At 38.6% G+C, this 22,174-nt stretch overlaps 1 protein-coding gene across 1 annotated transcript; it reads right to left on the bottom strand.

Annotated features, from left to right (window-relative positions):
* Positions 1–1,641: 1,641 nt before the first annotated feature.
* On the bottom strand, positions 1,642–14,850 carry crabp1a (cellular retinoic acid binding protein 1a). Its single transcript, XM_026918817.3, has 4 exons — positions 14,617–14,850; positions 11,102–11,280; positions 4,584–4,697; positions 1,642–1,989 (listed from the first exon to the last, which is right to left on the bottom strand). The coding sequence occupies exons 1-4, from the start codon at positions 14,687–14,689 to the stop codon at positions 1,939–1,941; spliced, it is 417 nt and encodes a 138-aa protein (XP_026774618.1). The 5' UTR covers positions 14,690–14,850; the 3' UTR covers positions 1,642–1,938.
* Between the last annotated feature and the right edge of the window lie 7,324 nt (positions 14,851–22,174).

The raw sequence follows: 22,174 nt of genomic DNA, 5'->3' as shown, positions 1-22,174 counted from the left end.
GTGTGAGCATGTGCCTGCACAGTGATCCGAGATGGACTGATGTCCCCTCCAGTGTGTGTTCCCGCTTCACACGCAACGTTCCCGGGATAGGCTCCAGATCCATGACAACCCTGACTAGGATAAATCGGATGGATGAATGAATGAAGTCAGTGTCTTCCATGGTGCTGGAATTACAGGATTAAACACTGAGTCATCACCCACTTCAGGTTTTGTCTGTGGATAAATAGAATCAGGTTACTCTCTAATGAGTACGTATGGAGTATGGAGTATGTCTTGTTTCATGTTCAGGCACATTGTAAAAACCAGTGAGCCAGTAATGAGGTCATTTATCTAATTCCATATGTGCTAGCTTTAGTGCCTTTGAGCCTGAAAGAGTAAAGAATGACTGTGTACTACTCCCAGCCTGCCTCATCTTTCTCTCCCTCTCCATACTAATCCTGTAGCCTGAAGCATCAGCAGAGACGGAGACTGACTAATTGCTGCAGTGCTGCACGAGAGACGCTGGTGGCTGAAACGTGACGGTCTGAGCCAGACAGGACTGTTTCCCCACAAGATAATTCTAACACATTTAATGTCAGGAAACGCATGTTAACCCTGAAGGAGCTGACGGATGTCTGTTCAATATATTGAGACTTTTGGAAAAATTTAACAGAAGGAAAAAAATGTTTGTTTCAATTATCCTCCCCGAGTTAAGCTTTTCATTTCAGAGAAATCAGCGAATGTGAAGGGAGTCTTCCCTGGCTCAGTTTGCCTTCGTATGATCCTCTTCTCCCTTTATTTCTTCTTGAATGTACGATTTTCTGATCATTCTATACAAAGTAAATCTCCTGTGCTGATTCCTAACCAGATGGCTACACTGCCTCAAAACAAAATGTTGTGTGATATAACAAGTGAAGGCAAATAAACATGTCCAGTCCCTAATCATATTACATCTACAAAACACTTTCACTATAGGAAATATGCAATATATCAGATTTATAATTTATAATAATGGTCAGGTTCTAATGTCGCTCTTGTAGCAGATAATGGCAGCAAACCTGTTTGCTGTAAATGAGGAGAAAAAGCAATTATTCATTACTAGTACTTTGATTACATTTACACCACAGCACTGTTGAATTCTCAAGTCTGGGCTGAAGGCATTGATTCATTTTTAATATGATTTTATATAACCGCCTGGCTTTATTTAACCTTTACGGAAAGAGCCTCCAGTGTCAGTGCTTTGTAACAGCTTTCCTCCAAGGAAGAGTCTTCAGGATGGAGGAGTCAGAGGTTGCGCTTTCCATTTTTTTGGTAACATGACTAGCAGAATTTTTTTTTTCTTCGTCTTATTAACTTGAAGTGAGAGACAGAAAAAAAAAGAGAGGCTGTCGAGGGAAGGACAGTTTTATATATTATACTAACTTGTCTTGGAGATATTCCACAACATTAAATGCAACTGTAAAAGGTTAAAAGTATATGTTGTTCATTAATAAACTTAAAATTATATTCCACAGCAAATAAAACAGTTAGAGATGTTGTTATAGGAAAATTGTTATTCTGTTGTTTCAGGTAGAATTATTTGTTGATAAAAGTTTTTTTTTTTTTTGCAATTTAACATCTTTAACATAAAAAGGCTTGAACTAAAACACAAAATGCACACACTTCAGATCTTGGGTTTCAATTTTATTCCTGTTTTTTTGTGTGTATCCAATGCCACTAAAATGCACAGCTAAAAAAATAAAAGACTGGACAAAGGAAGTTTAAAACTGGATGGATGTTTAGCTCAGAACCACAGTTAGGACACAAGTGGATGTGCACAACTGGCCAGTTAAGAGAAGCTTGAGAGATGAGTGAACATGTTGCTCAGATCCCACATCACAGTAGACTGAAGGACTGTTGCTTGGGGGAGAATTTGGACTCGCCATGGTGCTTTATGACTGGCCGATGATGTGTGCAGCATCATTCCCGCACATAGATCCGTGTGCACACCACATCGTCTGCTCCAAACGTCTGTGAGAAACCGGGGGGGAAAATGGCGTCAGCTGATTAAATGAATTCTCCCGAGTCATTACATCCTATTAATATCAAAAAAGTGGCACAGTGCCAGCTCGGACATCAGTGAGTATGTGGCAGCCGCTTAGTCACATGAAGCAGAGGCAGAAAATTGTTAAAATGTGTATGACTAAAGCTTTACACAATTAAAAGTCTACCTTTAAACAGTTCAGAAAGGGTACATTGTCTTTCACTTATTTGTACTTCAGCAAAATTTAATGAAGCATGCATGTTCTATAGAAATATGCCCTAGATTCAGTGTGAGCTCCCAAAGACAAGCATAATCTGAAGCCTTGATTGCATTTATTTCGAATTCTTCTCTTCCTTCTCTCCATAATTCCTCCTTTGTGCATCATTTCTAAGCTTTGTGGTTTGTTTAAACGCCTATGAGCATCTCTAGAATTAATGAGAACGGCCAAACGATCATCCGGGTGACGCCGCTATTTTAGTTGGATGCTTTGGCACATTCCAGGACGCAGTCTGGGTTGGAGACTGACAAAAACTGCTACAGCCACGGTCAGCCCACAGGCACAACCTTCCTTTCTCCATTCTGTTTTGAAAGATCCAAAAAAAATCCACGTGAGGCTTTTGCACCATAACTCCATATGGCTTCTAGACATCAGCTTATTATTTACAGTAAATGCTCATGGTGTTACAAGGACTTTGACTTTTTTAATATTGTTCAAGAATGTAACTCTGTGTCCATGTCAAGAATAAATTAAATACATGTTTGCTTAAAAAGTAGGGAGATGAGAGATTGAAGGGAGAAAATCTTCAACTTTGGGTGCAGTGAGGGCTCGGTGTCTGCTTCAACACTATATTCACTTGCTCGTGTGTTATTTTATTGCTGTTGCAGTGGCATAAGGTCCGTATGTTCTTTCTGGGGTGTAAGGTCCCTGACTCAATCCTGAGCTCAGGTTACTGTTTGTGTTTAGTTGCTGTGCATGTTCTCTCTGTGTCGCCTGAGTTTCCTCCCAGTTGTCCGGTTTCCTCCCACAACCTAAAAACATGCCGGTTGGATGGACTGGCTGTTCTAAATTACTCGTAGGAGTGAATGAGTGTGAATTCTCCCACCTCACGCCCAGTATTCCCGGGACAGGCTCCAGATCCACCACACCCCTGACCAGGATAAAGCGCTTTTACTGAAGATGAATTAAAGAAAGAATGAATCATTGAAAATAAATACATGTAACATTTCAGTGAAAAGGCCTTTTTACTTTTTACATTTTCATTTAACCTTCCAATCTTCACAAATCTCAAAAGACCATGACTCTTTTTCTTTTTTTTTTCTTTTGGACTTCAATAACATTTCTGGGCATAAATAAATTAAATTTGTTAATATTTCATGGGACTGTCTATTAGCATTTTTTCACAGATTAAAGTTCCTGTAATGAAAAGCTAACCCTGTCTTATACTTCATACAGTATAAATTCAATGGCAGTGTGATTGGATTTTGTTCTGTTTTATATGAATAAGGTCTTAGGGAATAAGTATGAAAGCTAGCCCCGCCCTCAAACTTAAACTTATTCTTTGTGTCATTTCATACGAATATATATATATATATGAGTAATGAGCTATTAGTTTTGCTTAATTTTGATGTAGTACCCCAAACCTCTACTCTTTCACTCGAGTATAATTTTACTCCTCTTTCTTACACCATACTTAATCCATAAAATAAATTCAGGGTGACGTTCATGTTAAGCAGGGACACATCATGTTACTTTACTGGCAGTTTAACTTTATTGAATTTGAACCCTCCTGTATTCTACAAATGCTCTTAAATCATAAGAAGTATCAGTTCTTTGGGCTTTGTAGCTCTTCTTTTACTTGAGTACCATAAGTACCCCGGATGTTAAACAGGCTCCTAACTAATCTATTAAAGCAACCTACTTTGTTGCTCCGTCTGCGTCTCTTCTCAGCATTATCATTGGCTGGTGTATCAATGGCTGAATAGGGTGTATTGTTTATTTCTGGGGGCTTGGTGAAAGTTCATGTAAAGGTTGCTAAACAGTTCTCTCATGCTGCTGGGAGGTGATCGTATAGAGCTCCTGAATGTGTTGTCTGGCTCTTTGCCTAGCTTTGGGGTGAGCACAGAGTGCAATGGGTTTGTTTCTCTCTCTCTCTCTCTCTCTCTCTCTCTCTCTCTCTCTCTCTCTCTCTCTCTCTCTCTCTGTGGAAGGCTCAGTCTTGCTCCATAACCACTGGGCAAATCCTTTAATGTCTTTGGAATTCTATAATTGTATGACAACCATCTTATTGCAGATTAAGGCATTGAGAAAAAGCTGGAAGGAATTTCTTTAGCAAACTAAGTTGCACTTTAGAGATGACTCAAGGCAGTGAAATTCTGTCAGATTTCATGTGAATGAAAAGCTACAACCTGTAACTCTGCTTCTCCATACTTTATGTATGAGATGTTTGGTGAGAATTCTTTGGTGAGTTTGCAGTGTTGAAGGTTGAGTACTGTGCGTGAGTGGATTGTAAACCGATTTTGCTCATCAGCCACCTGAACTGTATCTATCCATCCATCCATCCATCCATCCATCCATTCTCACCAGTATGAGTTCATCCCCCCGCAGCTCCCTGGACCAGTATGTCTTGGGCCCATCACCATCCACCAGCGTCTGCTTGCAGTAAATCTTGTTCTCTGTCTCCCAAGTGGCCAGACTCTACAAACAAGATGGAAAATACATAGACATCATCACGCAGACAGCAATAAACATGAGTGGAGTGCTAGCAGTCAATTTAGACAATGACTAGTGCATAGATGAGCCCTCATTAATGCAATAAAGACTGTGTGTAATGGATGACATGTCTGTGGTTGGGCTTTAGGGAGACAGAAAGCATTACAGAGCATTGCAGTGAAAGCCTTTCAGCTCCTTGCTCAGATTCATGTGTTGTCCATCATGTCCATTTAGACCCTTGTGACAGATGTCTCTGGTAGCATGTCCCCAATGCCCCCTGATTATTAACCCTGGTTATCATCACCTGCGGCTTGTTTTGTGGCACATTTTTGGGACTGTATATTTATTAATAGTATTTATCCCTGGTCTAGACTTGATCATTATCGAAAGCTTCACCACTTGACATGGATCCTGTAAAGGAACATCCTTCTGAACAACAGCCATCTACTTGGGAGAAGAGTTGAATCCTCCCTGCAGTTCCCTGTGATTTCCAAGATTGATAAACAGCATGGATGTCCTCTCAGCATCGCTGGGGTGGGGGGTAAAAAAACACAGCTAGCTGATACAAGTAGGACATGATCATTATAAAACTATACTCTCTAAGATATTGACTCACCTCAGCACTCAGTTATCCTAGGATGGCCATACTTAAAAGTCCATGACCATCATATTTCTTGGACCTGCAGGAAAATTGTAGCTTGGTCACACAAGTGTAAGGACAAATGCCTCAGCCTCCAGTGTGGCACAATTTTCCTAGAAAGTCCAGTGACAGACACACAGGTTGACGTTCCACCTGAGAACAGTGACCTGGCGAGAACAATACAACAGAACTTCCTCTTCACTGTCCCAGGAACTGTGCCAACAGGCCTCCTACCAGGAGCATCACCACCTTGCTTTCAGGTTTACCCCCTGTTTTTCAAAGAAACTGCTCCCATGAAGGAATACATCAATGAGGCCCCAAGGCAGGGATTCATCTGGCTATCAACTTTACCTGCATCTTCAAGCTTCTTCAAGGAAAAGAAAGGTGGCGGTCTCAGACCAAGAATAGACTCAAAGGCACAGTAAAGTCAATTACTCACTACCACTTCACTGTACCAACCATATGGACTAAAGAGGAAGTTCACCATTCTTCCTCATTCAAATCCTTCACTGCCATTCACCTCTGAGGTTCGGGTCAGGGCTCCCTTGTCAAAGAGAGCCAACCAAGGCCTTCCCTGTTGCCTTTTTTCTCCTGGAAGCTCACACCCACTGAACTTAACTATGATGGGCAACTGGGGTCTCCTTGCAATCAAGTAGGACCTGGAGGATAGGAGACATTAGCTGGGCTAGGGCCTCCGTTCTTTTGTTGTTTTCACAGACCACTGTTTGTCGTACTTCCGGAAGGCCCAGAGTCTACCTCCTCACTAAGTTACACAGAACTGGTTCTAAGAATACTAAAGCTAATGCCTGGTCACAGGTGTACAACCATCAACCATGACCCTGAGCTTAAAGAATCTGTTCTAACCACTCTTCTACCACCCAGCTTCTTGGTCACTCCCATTCAATGGGATATTGATAAGGAGATGAAGGACACTTCAGGTGGAGACCCTGGAGCTTCTGACACGCTCACCATGGAGGTCTATGTTCTAGAGGCCTTAAGGAGTGGACTTCTCACCTGGGTACACACTTCTCCAGGCAGTAAAGATCGAGGAGCCACTCGCACTCAGCAACTGTTATCCTCCCACTGTTAGTGGCCAGGTTTGCACATTGATGTGTAATTCCATCACTGTATGTGCTTAAGAAAAAACTTGAAATCTATCTTGGTGGAGTCACTGACCTCCTAGTGTCAGAAAGTAACACTCCTATCAGCCAGCTGTCTCATCTCAGGGATTTAATGATCATGGTCTCACACACATCTCTTGGAAATAAAAGAAGTAAAGCTAAATTCAATAAATGCACATCTGGACTACCTTAATTGCCAAACCTTTTACTCTGAGACCTAACTGAGAATAATGACAAACTCCCAGAAAAGCACCATACTTTATAACATTTCTTTAAAGAAATTAGCATTATCAGAGGTGGTAAGTTCTAAAGTTATTGTACTAACCTTAACCTCCATAAGTTTTGTGCAAGTTTTTGTGTGACTTGTGTGAATTTTTAAGAATGTGCAAGTATGAGACCACATTGAGAAAAAAAACAGTCCTCAGTTTTAATGAGTCTTGGCCTCTGCAGTTGTGTGTTAAACTACTTGGAGGATTGCACTTCAATGAATCATCATTCCAGGCACTTAAACTCTTTGAATAAAGCGTGACTCTAGCTTTAGAGCCAATTGAAGTGACAGCCAGTAGACAGCGATTCACACAGCTGCAGTGTGAGAGTGAAATATTAATCACCATATCAAAGGTGTAGCAGAGATCAGAGAGCTTTGCCGGCACCCAAAACGAAGCAGTGGGGTGGTGTGGGAGAACTTGTGGTGAGTGAAAACAGGTCTTAGAGCTGCATTCTGAATCAGTTGCAAGGGTCGGATGGCATGGAGGGGAAGACCTGCCAGGAGCCATTTGCTTTTGCCATCATGAGTGTCTCTATAAAACTACAATCGCAAATGAAGTGGAACGTCTGAATCACAAGTATCATCTGTGTGTAGCAGGCAAAGGACTTATATCTTTTCAGCTCATAATATTAATCTTCATAATATTATCTTCAGCTAATGAGCTCGGTCATCTTGTCTCGAAATTTAGACCCATTTCAGTGAGAAGTGAGATGAAATATATTGTAATTAGACATTTGTAAACTGCAGTATTAATGGATAGGAGCGTATCATTAGATGTTGAGAGGAACCAATGTATCTTTTTGAGCCGTATGTGAATTTAAATCTCTCTCTCTTTCGTCTGCTCATGTCTCGCACAGACACATTTTGTATAATCCCACACACACACACAAAAAACCTAATTTCCACAGTGATATTGCGTAGTTCTCAGTCTTTTGGTTGTTTGGCTCTTTCACTCATTGACATCCATGATAAACTGACTCTAGGAAGTCATTTCTCCTCTCCTCTCACCCTGCAGGTGAACACTTCTAAAGTCTGTCTCTATAGCAACAAGCCAGGCAAAAAAGCTTCATTTGTCAACGTCTTGTGCCCTCGGTCCCTGCTAAGTGGAAAGACAATAAGGCTGCAGCTACAGCTCTGGATTGAGAACTGAATAAACTGTTGTTTAAGGTTATAATGGACGTTTTTACCTATTATAAATAATAATAATAAGAGCTGCTTGGAGTGGTAGCACAGACTGGATAGACTAGTAGCGCTGCCCTTGTGAGATAACATTAGCAAGAGACAGCTGCTGGTTTGATGCTTCTATCTCTAAATCCCATTGTGTGTGTGTGTGTGTGTGTGTGTGTGTGTGTGCACACGCTTGGGCAGCTGTAGCTCATTACTCAAATTCTGGCTTTAGGGAAAATGGTATTATTCCCAACAGTATGCTTGTCTATAGACACACACACACACACACACACACACACACACACTGAAGCAGAGTATCATCACTACATCCCTCAGAGAAAACCAAACCCCAGACCCTTCAGAGGGATAGTCTCACTCACTACATGATCTTTCCCACTAATTCTGTCACTGATTTACCGCATCATATGTCACTGATCAAAGACCGGGTTTTATTTTGGTAAGATCAGGAATGTGTTTGTCAAAGTCTGGGTTTGCAGAGAAGCATCGATGTAGATGTATTGCAGCACAAACTAAAGAAGAGCAGACCACAGACACTTCCCTGGGGATAGAGCAGTGTGATAAAAGTGCTGAGCAGAAAAGCATGTCGATCATCAGGCTGAAGTGTACAAAAACAGCAACACAAGCCTCTCGAGGGAGAGACACACCAAGCCCGATTGGTCACAGTGGCTCGAACATGACAATGTAGAAGAGAATGCTCTCTTTCTCTACACAACAATAGAGTTTATAAGGAGTGTGTTTGTTTCTTACACATTCTTATTCTGTACTTGTATTCAGATTTCCAATCCCATTACACAACACTCCATATTTTTCCTGATGATTGTTCCATCATCTTATCTATCTCCTTCTCAACTTCTCCGAGCTCAAACATTGCTCTTGTTCAGCTGTCAGTTCTCTGGAAACATCTCCTGCGGTCTCCATAGACATTCCTTTCCTGTTCTTTTTTTTATTGTTCTGAGAAACGCAGACTCTGAAATGTCAAAAAGAATCCATAAATGTCAGAGTAACACAGTCCTTCAAAGGGCTCAGAAAAGCGAGGCCTTTGGGTTTATGCTTTGTTTGAGTTCGCTGATGTCGTGGTTTTGGCTTGACTTTAAAAGACATGATTCATACGGTCACTGACATCAAATATGACATCAGGTTTGTCTCATTATTGCGTAATATGTAATACAATTAATATACAGTACTGCGCAAAAGTCTTCGGCAACCTATTTTTTTTAGGTCTATTGACTTCTACATTATTGATTCAGTACAAAAACATATTAGATTCCAAACATTAGTTTTCCAGCACAAAATGAAACGTTACAGAAAAATGTTTGTCTGTCAGTAAAGAAAGCAGCAGATTCCATAAGAGACACTTTTCAGATAAAAACAGAATGAAGGCTGCTGGGTTTCGCTGCAGAAATAAGAAGCGAGTCGACAGTCAAAGTCTCCAGAAGAACTGTGGCTGCTTCTGAAAGATGCTCAGTAACACTTCCAGCTCATTTCCTTATAAAACTGCACACACTGCACCTGAGAGACTATTTTTTTTTTTTAAAGCGAAGGATCGTCACACCAAATATTGACTTTGTTTCCTTTATTACTGTTTACTGCTCTTTATAGTATTTTTTTATGTAGAAACATTTAATTTCATTATTTTTGAAGGCATCTTTGCTCTACAGCATTTCTTTGCACGTGCCTAAGACTTTTGCACAGCACTGTATTTCTGAGACTTTGGAATACAGTGTAATCCTCTGAATGGAGCAGAATGAACCAATTTAATGTTTGACTAATTACCATATTTCAATTTTGACAGAAAATAGAGCATGAGGCAGACCTCAATCTTAAAACTGATTTAAGAAACTATTCAAGAAGCAGGTCATCATGATTGGAGAAATACGGTCACATCTAAGGTTATTTTGGTCTAGCTTTCCGTCTCTCAGTGTCTACTGTGGTTAAAGCTCTGTCTTTTGCTTTGAGGTTATTGATATGCTGAGGAAAATGCAATTTTAATTTATTCACAGAAAACAAAGATATCTTTTAATAAGGTTTTTTTGTTGTTGTTGTCTATTACTGTTGTGTTGAATTCACCAGTATCCACCTGATACTGATACTTGACATGCAAAGGTGTTTCTGGACAGCTTCATTTAAAAAAATGTCCAGACTTTTCCTTGCATTTTGCATCAGTTGAACTAATTACACCAATTTACAGTGACAGTGGCATAAACCTGGAGGAATATTGAAACATTTATGCTGAGATTAGTGCAGTGTGAAAACCGTTGAAGTGCAAACTATATTCTTAGATTACAATTTTTTATTATTCGTTTTAATATATGAGTGGAATATATGACCAGGCCTTGTCTCTAGCAGTGAAGAATCCAGAGCTGTAGCTAATAAACCAGAAGTGTCCACTCCGATTAGTCATTCTGCACCTTTTTCTCATCACTAACACCTCACCATGAAGTCTGTTTAACAAGAGAAATAGTTAGAATCTATTAAATTTATATATATATATAGAGAGAGAGAGAGAGAGAGAGTAAGGGTGAAGCACGATATGAATATTAGATACAGGACCTTTCATAGTAGATAAACGTCAAAAGCGGAAACTACGTTCTCAGAAGTAAAGATAACAAACTGTGCTTTTCCTCGTCTCCATCCAGGGGGCGTGTTTTATACCTTTAGTGTGTATCTTTTGAGGTGAATATGGTGAAGCTTGAATTCGCTTTTAGCGTAAAGCTTGGACCTTAATGTCCAAATAATGTACCTTAGATTATTAATGTTTCCAGGTGAAAGATAAATACTAAAGAAGACTCCTTTATGGACCCATGAGTGTATGAGGGTAAATTAGATGTTTATCCCAGAAAAAACTGAGAGAGTTAACAGCAGGGATGTTGATGTTTTAGGATAAGACCCAGCAGATATAATCTCATTCTACCCTCCAGTGTGTTTAGTTAAAACTTGTAATGTATTGTTTCCTTCTTCCTGTTTTGTGTTTTTCCGAATATGACACAAGTGCTTCAAGAGTTTTCGTCTTAACCTTTCCACAAGTGTGCTACTGATGAAAAGACTCAAAAATACGTCATTAATTGGTAGAGAGAGCATCTAATGTGCTCCTTGCTCTACCATTTAACCATGTGCTGCAGTGCTGTTGCAAAACTTTCTCATGTTCACCCATTACACACTTCTCACGGTGTACCTTGCACTTCCTGCCATCCACGGTCTCTTCGTCAAACTCCTCGCCGATGTGGAAGTTGATCTCCGTGGTACGCACCGAGGTGGAGGTCTTGATGTAGAACTGCTCTCCGTCCTGGCGGATCTCCACGTGAGGCTTTGCAGCAGCCGCCCCAGCCACCTTCCTCAGCATGGCGTTCACGCCTGACAGGGCACAGCATGGAGGTCATAACAAGCTCCGCTGCCTAGAAAACTCACCCCACCCTGACCTTGACCTTCAGAGAGCGCTTACACAAAAAACATTGCTCAACTCAACTGAACGTCAATCAAAATCCCACCACCGTCATGCTGGGAGCAACAGAACGAAACGTTCACCGCTGAGACGACTTGCTGTAGTGAGAGTGTGATGTTGCAATGCTTAAGGAGTGTGTGTGTGTGTGTGTGTGTGTGAGAAAGCCGTTACGATTGCGTGACAGCATGGAAGTTTTCACGGAAAGCCATTTCCGAGTTTTCGTGGAAAACCTTTTTCACGTCTTTAAGCTCACAATCTGCAGAAACCCTCTCATGGAAATATAATTAAATTCTGCACTTTAGACTGTAGTGTTTATTTTTTTATTAGAAAGGGTTTATTTTTTTATACGGCTGATTCCACACACAGCTCCATGAACTCTGACTATAGAGTGTCAGTGAGACACAATCTGATATGGTTTGGGTTTTAATGGATCTGGATCTACAGTCTGTCATTTAAAGGCTGTAGCCACTGAACTGAACCCTGAGTATGGTATTAACCTTTAATGCAGTTTTCAGGACCTTTAGTCTGGAGAACTGCATTAAAGACAGTGTAATGAAAACTCTGACTTTGAATAAACATTATGCAAAAGTACTGTAAATCTTAGTATGGAATAATAATCATCATCATCATCATCATTATTATGATTATTATTATTATTGTTGTTGTTATTCATATAATAATCATCATCATCAGTAATTTGTTCATTCATTCATCTTCAGTAACCACTTTATCCTGGCCAGTGTGCAGCATAATAATAATAATAATAATAATAATAATAAATTATACTTCATTGTCTTCCTTCAATTAGGGCAAATGTTAATTATTATGTAGTTAAATTTGGCCATTGTCGGAAAATGTATTTATTTTGCTAAATTACTTTCATTATTTATGTATATATTTATTTCATATATTTATTTATAAATATTATTTTTGCTAGACTTGTACTGAGGACACACTGTATCATGTGCCTTTACCAGATATGTGTCAGATACTTTTGATATTTTGATGCCAAAGCTGACAAAGATGAAATACTTTATTAAAAAAAAGAAAAAAGAAAGAAAAAAATGTCCACATAACTCTAGTTAACTGTAGTTAAATTAATGATGTGCTTAACAGAGTTACATCAAAAAGTTTTTTTTTAATCAAAGCTGAGAATTGATACGGATAAAATAACACGATGAAGTTATACTAAAAATGACATCAAGTGAAAATAGAGTATAACTATATAAGTATAGGATTATTAAACTAATTTCTAGACATTTTTACTCATTTCAAACTTGAAATAAGAAACAAAGAAAGAAGAAAAAATCATCTGCCAATAGAATAAGAAAATTGAAATAAAAATCCCCTAAAACCTGAAAAAAAAAGTCTAGAAATAGGTTTAATAATCTTCACTTGTTAAGATGGCTTTTTTTTTTTTTTTTTTTTTGCGGTGCATCTCTTAATAAATAATACAGGATTGACTGTACAAGTATGGTCCTCTGTGTTATATGTGAGACATTATTTTCACAAATGCTTTTCGTAACTACGATCAGTAGATAAGATTATGTTTTACTCATCCAGTGTTAGTAAAGAATAACATGGTCTCGTTTGCGGAAAAAAAAAAAAAAAATCTGTTGAGCAGAAGAGAGAGCCTGGTGCCCAACGGCCCGTTTCCTGCAGAGAGGGCGATGAGAGATCAGAGAGCAGCTCTGCATGTGCAGTAGACAATGATGAGGAGTGTCTTTCTTTTTCCAGCACTTCAGACACACTGAGTGAGTGATTTGCGTGGGCAGTTGCAGTTGACATGGGTACAGCCTGACAGAGCGATGGGCTGCACAGAATGCCAACGCTATATGAGCCCTAATCTCATGTCTCTCAGTCTGCCTCGCTGATACACGAACACTGCAGTGATGCTGTTAGCTGAAGTTTGCACACACACACACGCACACACGCACACACAAAAGCCTGAAACACTAGGTTAGTGTCCTGTAACAACATCCTGAGTGCAATCTTTCACACATTTGATTGTGAGGAGTAATTTCATTTGCATTCCTCTAAAGGGCTGAGAAAAAAACACATCATTAACCGTTTGTTTTCAGCCACGAAGCATCGAACAATCTCACGCCATTGAGTCTGAATAGGAGCTGCTCAGAGCTGTGGTTTCTCAGTTGCTCAGTGTATCAGGTCTAATATTAGTTCTATACAGGACTTAAAGTCAGATTTGGCAGGTAGGCATACTGAAAATGTGTAAATGCTGGAGTGGAGTTCACTGATATCATGGAAATATGATTAAAATAAGGTTTCAGTAAATGTGTTAGAGTCCTAATGGCTTAGCTACAAATGGTTAGACTTTTAAATTTTCATTGTTGGTCCAGTGGTTGTCCTTTTTTGGGTTTTGGGGAGATTTTGGCATCATAATGCTACCTTTTGGATTTTCTTGATTTTGGAAAATACATGATATTGATAGCAATTGTCTTTATTAAAGGAAACCATTTTGCAATTTTTAAATGAAAGCATTTCTCTACAAAGCAGTGTGAAACTATTATTATTATTATTATTATTATTATCACCAACATGCTATGCTATGATTTACATTTCCATCAAATTTCAGTGTTGTAGCTTAGTTTCGCTTAGTTTCATTCAAATGATACGAGGGTGGAAGAGCTCCATTCTCCTGTAACCCCGCCTAATTTAACCTCAATTATATATTAAATAAAATGTTTCTCTTTAGTTTTACAAGGCATAGTTTACACTGGCCATGCCAGACTTGACTGTGCAACATGAAAATAATAATAATACATCAGTGAACACTAATGTGAGATTATATTATAATAGCCCAAATCTGTAGCAGAAAAGTGACTGCCCCAGTTTTACACAGATTGTCTCAAGAGCTCTGATTACTCAGGGGACTGAGCCTCATCATCTCTACTGCAGAAAGGTGAATGGACTTGGTAAAAAAAAAAAAAAAAAAAAAAAAGCATACAGGATTTAAGAGCCAGTGGAGACCTCGGTCTGTTCCACTGTGATCCACTTTTAATGCAAACCACGACTAATTAGTCCTCTATCTGCCGCCTGCCCTTCTAATGGACAATAGCACGCCTGTTCCGGCTGAAATCCAAGCATCAGTCACTCATCACACTAAACGAGAAAGACGTACGCATGTACTCGTGTCTTTAGATCCTCCAGCAGGAATGTTTGCTTCATGTCAGTGTTATGATAAATAATGTGAGATTTAGGCAGAAGATGAAATGCGTGAGGAATCCTACCCAAGGCTTTGAGAAGTTCATCAAAATTCTCACTGCTCTTCATTTTCCAGGTGCCGGCAAAGTTGGGATGCATTTTCTTCAGTCAGGTTTAGTCAGACGGAGAACCTCTACTCTCTCTCTCTTTCTCTATCTCTCGCTCTCGTTTCACTCTCCCTCTCTCTGTCTCTCTCCTGCTTTTCTGCTCCTCTTCTCTCCCTCCTTCACTAGCCTCCTTCCCTGCCCCTCCTTTTCTCTTCCTCCCTCTCCTGCTTCTACTGTCTTCATTGCTCACTACAGTCACTCTCTTCTGTCCCTGGGCCTCTCTCTCTCTCTCTCTCTCTCTCTCTCTCTCTCTCTCTCTCTCTTACTCTCTCTCTCTCCTGCTCTCTCTCTCTCTCTCTCTCTCTCACTCTCTCTCTCTCTCTCCTGCTCTCTCTCTCACTCTCTCTCTCTCTTGCTCTCTCTCTCTCTCACTCTCTCTCTCCTGATCTCTCTCTCACTCTCTCTCTCTCTCTCTCTCTCTCTCCTGCTCTCTCTCTCTCTCTCCTGCTCTCTCTCTCTCTCTCACACTCTCTCTCTTGCTCTCTCTCTCTGCCATTTTTAAGAGCACTTCAGTTAAATGTTTTATTTTACATTCAGTAAAATAAATGCTCTTATTGTTTTTTTCTCTGCTGTTTAAGATGAAAATATGATCAACACTTCTCAAGATGGAAATCTTCCGACTCGACAGGGCTGAGAACTGTCTGAGCGTCGGCTGATATTCTAATGAGGACTTTTCTGCCTCTTCAAGCTGAGCTAAACACACCAACAAAAAGAGAGAGAATCGAGAAACGCAATAAATACAAACAAGCTAATAGGCTACACTTACTATAATAGCTTTCTGGCCTTGCGAGGACAGAATCTTAATTCATTTTATTAAGATTAACTCCGCCCACTTTGCACAATTGCACATGTAAGTAGCTACACATGCTGTAAGTAGCAAGTTTTTCTATGAGTGGCATTTTGATGTGGCTTACAAATGTAAGTGTGCGTGTGTGTGTGTGTGTGTGTGTGTGTGTCTGTGGGTGGGTGTGTCTCCAACCAAGACATGTTTAATAAAAGTTAATATTATTTACAGCAGAACTTGTTTCTGCAACAACCAGAAGCTGATGCAGCTCATTGTGTGTGTGTGTGTGTGTGTGTGTGTGTGTGTGTGTTTGTGTGTGTAAGTGTGTGCTTTCGTGTTCGTTCCCACCTCACACAAAGGATAGACTCAGAATCCACCATGAACCAATTGTGACCAATTGTAAACTTGTTAAACTTTAAATGACAGTTTTGTTTATATACTTTATATATGTTTATACCAGAAAGTGGTTGAATTCTCTAATCTGATTGGTCAGAAGTTGTGTATTGTTTTTGTATAACAGCATCAGACAGTAGTTCTGTTCTACAAAAATAATCCATTTCGGGGTAGGAAGGACACTCCGCTTGGCGTTGTGCCGTATCACACCACCCTGGTGTCGATTATTTTCATACAACAACACGGTCTGTTGTGTGTTTAGATTGTTTAGATTTACTTATTTAACCTTCTTATTAACACCTGCCCTCTGAAGACTTTGAATATTAAAGATGTTACATTAAAATGTGACAAAAATGTCACATTAAACCCAGACAGCAGCCCTGGTGAGGAAACAGAAAGGTCTAAAAATGAAATCAGATTTGATTTAGGAAGTGGCACTGACATTCATGATACACAGATATAATACCAGTCTGTAGCTTGTTATTTCCTGTCTACATTAAACCATAAATTGACACAGGAGCATGATCTAATTACGGTTTCTGTTAGTAGCGACAGAACCATCAATACTGTGCTGAGCAGCGGTGGTGCGATTTTCCAGCCGCCTTCGTCAGACAGATTTATTGCATGTTATTAATAATAATAATAATAATAATAATAATAGAAAATATTCCAAACTTTTCTTTATTTAGCAAGAAATACTGGCCATTATTTAGATAACTAACATTAAAGCAGCAGTAAGCAACTTTTAGGAACTATCTATAGGAAAAGTATGTTATTAAAGGCAACACACAGAGGGTAAACCTGTACAGAGGGTGTAGTTATCTGCTGAAATGATCAGCATTATCAAATTGTTATGAAATTACAAACTCTCCACATCAACCAGGTGAAAGATTTAGCCTCGTGTTTGATATGAGAGCAGAACATCAGTCAGACAGCTTAGCTTTTTGGAGCAGTTATCTAGGAGAAGGTGCTGTAACAGTGCCACAGGAAAGAAACCAGAAATATTCGCTAGCTAACTACCAAATTTTGCAAACAGAATGTTATATAGCTAGCTAAAACAGCTTTACAACTCTGGAGTGTTGGTGAAATCTTTAGCCTTTAACTAAACTAGCAGATTCCAGGAAATGAGTGAGTCTAAAAACAGCTTGTACCTTCGGAGGCTACGTTTGTAAATAGTACACATTTGCAACTTTTTTTTAACTAATTTTTTTCCCTTGAAGTATTTATACTTTTACATTGCACTACAAAAAAATGACATCTGAGCTAATGAAAATATCTCGAATATAGTCACATTTATAGAGTCTTACCTATTATACGTTACAATAAAACCATATATAAGATGACTAAACTTATTTCTAGTCATTTTTTTACGCATTGATACTCATAATTCTGCATCTTTCTAGAAATAAATTACTATTTTAAGCTTGAATTTAGTAAAAAAAAAAAAAATCTAGGAATAAGTTTAATAATTTTTTTAATTGGTTTATTGTAATTTTTCAATAGTAAATACTCAATAACTATACTGAGTATACTGAAGTTATTTTCACTTGCTCAGATTTTCGTCAGCATGAAATGGCATTTATTTGGTATTTGAATGATGCTCAATCACTGGTTAATAGTTGTTGCATTTTTCATGCTTCTTTGCGCCGTATTTCCATTCCCTTTACAGAAATAAATGGTGTTGTGGGTCGGTGAGGTGCTGTGAGTCACGACACAGACTTAAGCAGTGACTCTCCTGTCAGCCTACAGATCCTGCAGCACCAATCCTCCATTCCTTATTTACATATAAAGCAGTGCGATGATTGTATTTAAAAGCTTTAATTTAGTTAAAGTTTCAGGGATATATCAGCAACCTCAAAAATATGATCTCTGTTCATTGCTTCAATTGAAATTGTAGACTTCAAAACAAATCTACAGTAAGGCATTTAACAACAGAAACCTGCTTCTCTGCCTAGGATTTCTACATAAATTAAAAAAAAATGTGGTGGTTTACTGTTTTATTAAAAAGAAGAGCCTTGGAGTGCTGTTTGTCTGTACAAAGAAGCCACAACCCCACAGGACCGCTATTGTACAAACCCCCCAGTAACTGCCCCTTTCAGCTCCTCTGCCTTTGCTGCTGCACCAGATGCAGTTCATTTTCTGTTCATTCCAGTGATTTATACACAACTACAGTAGAGACGATGCAATATCATTAGCAGTAATAAGTTAAACCCTTTGGTTATACTGACACACTGAGTGTACATTATTTATTTACAGCATAGCAAATGTCCTCCAACATAAAGACCCTGCATTCAGGGGTATGATCATGATTACGTAAGTCAAAGATCATATCCCAACACACTGTGCTGTCGAACCTGTAGCTGAACGTACAACTCTGCATGCACTGCAAAACCTGACATCTTACCGAGTGAAATATCTTGAATATAGTCAAAAGTATCTAGTATTTCCTATTAAAAGATGATCATAACCCAAATATAAGATTACTAAATCTATTTCTAGACATTTTTTACTCATTTCAAGCTTGATATTGTTATGATCATCTTTTAATAGGAAATACTAGATACTTTTGACTATATTCAAGATATTTTCACTTGGTAAGATGTCAGTTTTGCAGTGTGATAGACAATTTTTTTTGTCCCTGGTCATTTTTCCCTCAAATACAGCTTTATGTTGTAGCCTAAAAGCATCCTATCCTTCTTTCTTTTTTCTTACACCATGTGTGTGTGTGTGAGTGTGTGTAGCTCAGTAAAATCTTCAAAGCTGGGCTCGTACCAGGAGACGACTGAGATGTGAGATGATTTAAAATGCTCAGCACTTCCTCCTGTCATATCGTTTACTACCATAAACCATGTACAGAAATTCTTTTTTTTCTTCTTCAAAACACTCAGCATGACTTTGTTTCATTCTCAACAGGCTAACGACAGACTCTGACATAAAAGACGAGTTTTAGACAATAGACATGTCGTATTAGTTCATCGGAGTGTTCAGGATTGCTCTGAATAATAATTTTTAACTTTTATTTACACCACAGCGCTGCCGAATTCTCAGATCTGATCAGTTCGAAGGTGTTGATTAATTTTCTATAACAGCAGCTCTGACAGTCGTGCTGGCTGTAATTCAAATCACACTCGCATTCCAATGTTATCATTTTCTATAGTAAACAGATGATTAAAAAAAACGTGTAACTATTGATATGGTGATGTTTTCTGTGTGGAGGAAGGAAGGAGTCTCCAGTGTCAGTGCTTTGTAACAGTCAGAGGTAAAATTGTAACGTTTCCCAGCACGAGTGCTTTGCAGTTTTTCAGTAACATTTTTTTTTTGTCTTATTAACTTGAAGAGAGAATAAAAGAGAGGCTGGTGAGGGAACGACTGTTTATAGCTGCTGTGATAACAGGAAGGAATTTGTTTTGCAGACGTTCCACATCATTTAACTATAATCCTGTAATTATAAACGGATCAAATGTGCCAAGGGTCTTTGCTCCTTGTGGTAACGTGTATGACTTTTATATACACACTGCTACTAGCTATTTATCTAAATTAGCCTTCTTTAACTGTTTACAAGGTTTCATTCATATTTTCACTGCTTGAAACATCAGTTATATTTGTAGCTTTCCTGAGCACTAGCACTTCCCCCAAATCAGACGTGTCTCCTGTGCGTCTTTCCATTTTTCCTTCAGCTGTTTCGTACTTGTTTCTGATCTGCAAAATGAATACATGTAAATCTGTCTGTAAATAATGCAGTGCATGTGGGTTCCTTCAAGGACATCTCTCTCTCTCTCTCTCTCTCTCTCTCTCTCTGTCTCTCTCTCTCTCTCTCTCTCTCTCACTTTCTTTTCCTGCCTTCCAAAATCTAGGTCAGGTGAGTATTAGAGACAGAGGTGTTAAAATGTCTCAGAGAGATCAGATGTTTCTTTCATGAGGCTGTATTAGGCCCAAGTCACTCACAGAAATAAAAGGACAACTGAATTTATATTCATATTTTAACTCTTTCTCAAAGATAATCTCAAATTAATTAAAAAAAACAACAACATTGTTATTACAGACTCAAATTAACACCATAGCTTTCTAAAAACTAATTTCTTTTTTAAAACTGTTATATTTAAAAACTGATTAAAAAGGTTTTTACCTCTGAAATCACCTACATCAAGAATATTGCTGTATTTTGTTCAAAACCGATATTTCCTATAATTAGTCATCATTATTGAATACTGAAAATCTGAATATTATCAAATTGTTTATAAGTCAGTTGGAAGATTTTATTTAATTTCAGATACTTTACACATGGACAATGCATTTACTTTTTAATAATAATAATAAGTGATATTTAGTAAAAGGGAAAATTCATATGGCCTTCAATTTTATGTAATTAAAAAAGAATTTAAAAGGATGTTTTTAATGTTTATAAATTTATGAATTAAAGGTTTAAAACTGTAAATCCAACTGGATATTCTTCAGATTTTAGCCCATGCAGCTTTTTTCTTTTTCTTTCCTTTTTTTTTTTTAAAAAAAAAATTACTTTTTGTGTGTGTGTGTGTGTGTGTGTGTGTGTGTGTGTGTGTGTATACATAGCCAAATTGAACACAGTATGTTTTTGACATGCTCTTTGTAGTGCATGAGGCAGTGCTGGCTACGTGGTTAAGGTTATGAAATAATCATGAGGAGGTTGTGGGTTCAAATCCCAGGACTGCTGAACCATTAACCCTCTACTGCTCACTTCTTTGCTTGGATTCTGCACTTAGCGAGTGAAAACATATTGAACATAGTCACATTTATCAGATATTTCTTATTATAAGATTAAAATAAACCAAATATAAGATTATTAAATATTTCTAGACATTCATTTTTTTAAAACTAATTTCAAGCTTGAAATAGTCTTGTTCTATTGGCAGATAAAATTAGTTTTTAAAAAATGTCTAGAAATAGGTAAATAGGTTTAATAATCTTATATTTCGCTTTAGTGTGGTTTAGCACCACCGACCTTCTGAGGTACAGTAAGTCACTCTGGATCGAAGCATCTGTTAAAATGAATAAATGTAGCTAAATCTTCCTTCTCCATCATGAACAGAGACACTGACATTATTCCAGGCTACATTTAACATGTTTTTTATATTTAGCTCCTGCACCTTTCTGCAGGTTATTTTGGTTTCAGAGGCCCTTGCTGTTTTACAGTTAACACTGTAGCTCTTGAAAACAGAAATTCAGATTCACTCTACATAATGGCTTGATTTTCAAACTTTTAAACCCATAAACAGGGATACAGTTCACATTAAAGGTGTATTGGGTAAAATAAAGTCTTTTTTTTTTTTTTTAAGATTAGGTCTCTAGTGGTTAAATGATTCCCGCCCATTTTCATGAAGCTCCACCCCCAGGATCCATGGTGGCCTGTAGAGCACAGTGTCTATAAAATGACTGACAGGCGGCGCATCCAAACAAAAACGAGCACTCCAGACCGGAAGTCTGTTTTCCACATGGGTTTTCTCAGTGACTTACTAAACTTATGCTAAGGCCACAATATATATATTTTTTTTTAGCATGTTTGAAACATCGTCCAAGATATTTGTATATATTTGTACATAAGGAATAAAAAAATCGACTATTGCACCTTTAAATCTGGAGCTGGTAGCCATCTCATAGGAAGCATGTGATAGGATGTAGTGTTATCTTAAATTAAGAAGAGCTCTTCAACCAATAGGCAGTAATTAATTCATTGGGTTCACTGTAGTATCTAAGGAACCTCCTTTGTAACAGAAGAAGTGAGAAAAAGAGTAGTTTCAAGGTATTTTTAAAAATATATATATAAAATGACCATGCATAATATATGTTAAAGAATGCTTTTGTGCCAGTGTAATTGCAGGTAGCTATCAGACACTAAAGATTAAAATCTTTATAACTTTCCAAGACATTTATTAACACACACACACAGGCTACAGCCATCCATCTGTACCGCTTATTCTACCCAGGGTCGTGGGGTAACCCGGAGCCTACCTGGCACAAGGCGGGGGACACCATGGACAGGGTGCCAACCCATCACTGGACACAAACACACACACTACAGACAATTTGGAAATGCCAGTCAGCCTACAACACATGTCTTTGGACTGGGGGAGGAAAGCAGAGTACGCAGTGGTGGCTGAACGGTTAAGGCTCTGGGTTACTGATCGGAAGGTTGGGGGGTTCAAGCCCCAGCACTGCCAAGCTGCCACTGTTGGGCCCTTAAGCAAAGCCCTTAACTCTCCCTGCTCCAGGGGTGCCGTACTATAGCTGTCCCTGCCCTCTGACCCACAAGCTGGGACATGTGAA

The sequence above is a fragment of the Pangasianodon hypophthalmus genome, chromosome 9 (assembly GCF_027358585.1).
Source record: "Pangasianodon hypophthalmus isolate fPanHyp1 chromosome 9, fPanHyp1.pri, whole genome shotgun sequence".
NCBI classification, from domain to species: domain Eukaryota; kingdom Metazoa; phylum Chordata; class Actinopteri; order Siluriformes; family Pangasiidae; genus Pangasianodon; species Pangasianodon hypophthalmus.
Note: the sequence above shows the minus strand (reverse complement) of the source record. Positions and strands in the feature narration are given on the sequence as shown.

What these genes read in the sequence shown, in the direction of transcription:
- crabp1a (XM_026918817.3), bottom strand. Translation starts at nt 14,689, where the DNA reads ATGCATCCCAACTTTGCCGGCACCTGGAAAATGAAGAGCAGTGAGAAT. An exon ending in TGGATGGCAGGAAGTGCAAG is followed by an intron (nt 4,698 to 11,101) that starts GTACACCGTGAG and finishes TCTTGTTTGTAG; the next exon opens with AGTCTGGCCACTTGGGAGAC. An exon ending in GGGGGGATGAACTCATACTG is followed by an intron (nt 1,990 to 4,583) that starts GTGAGAATGGAT and finishes GGTTTCTCACAG; the next exon opens with ACGTTTGGAGCAGACGATGT.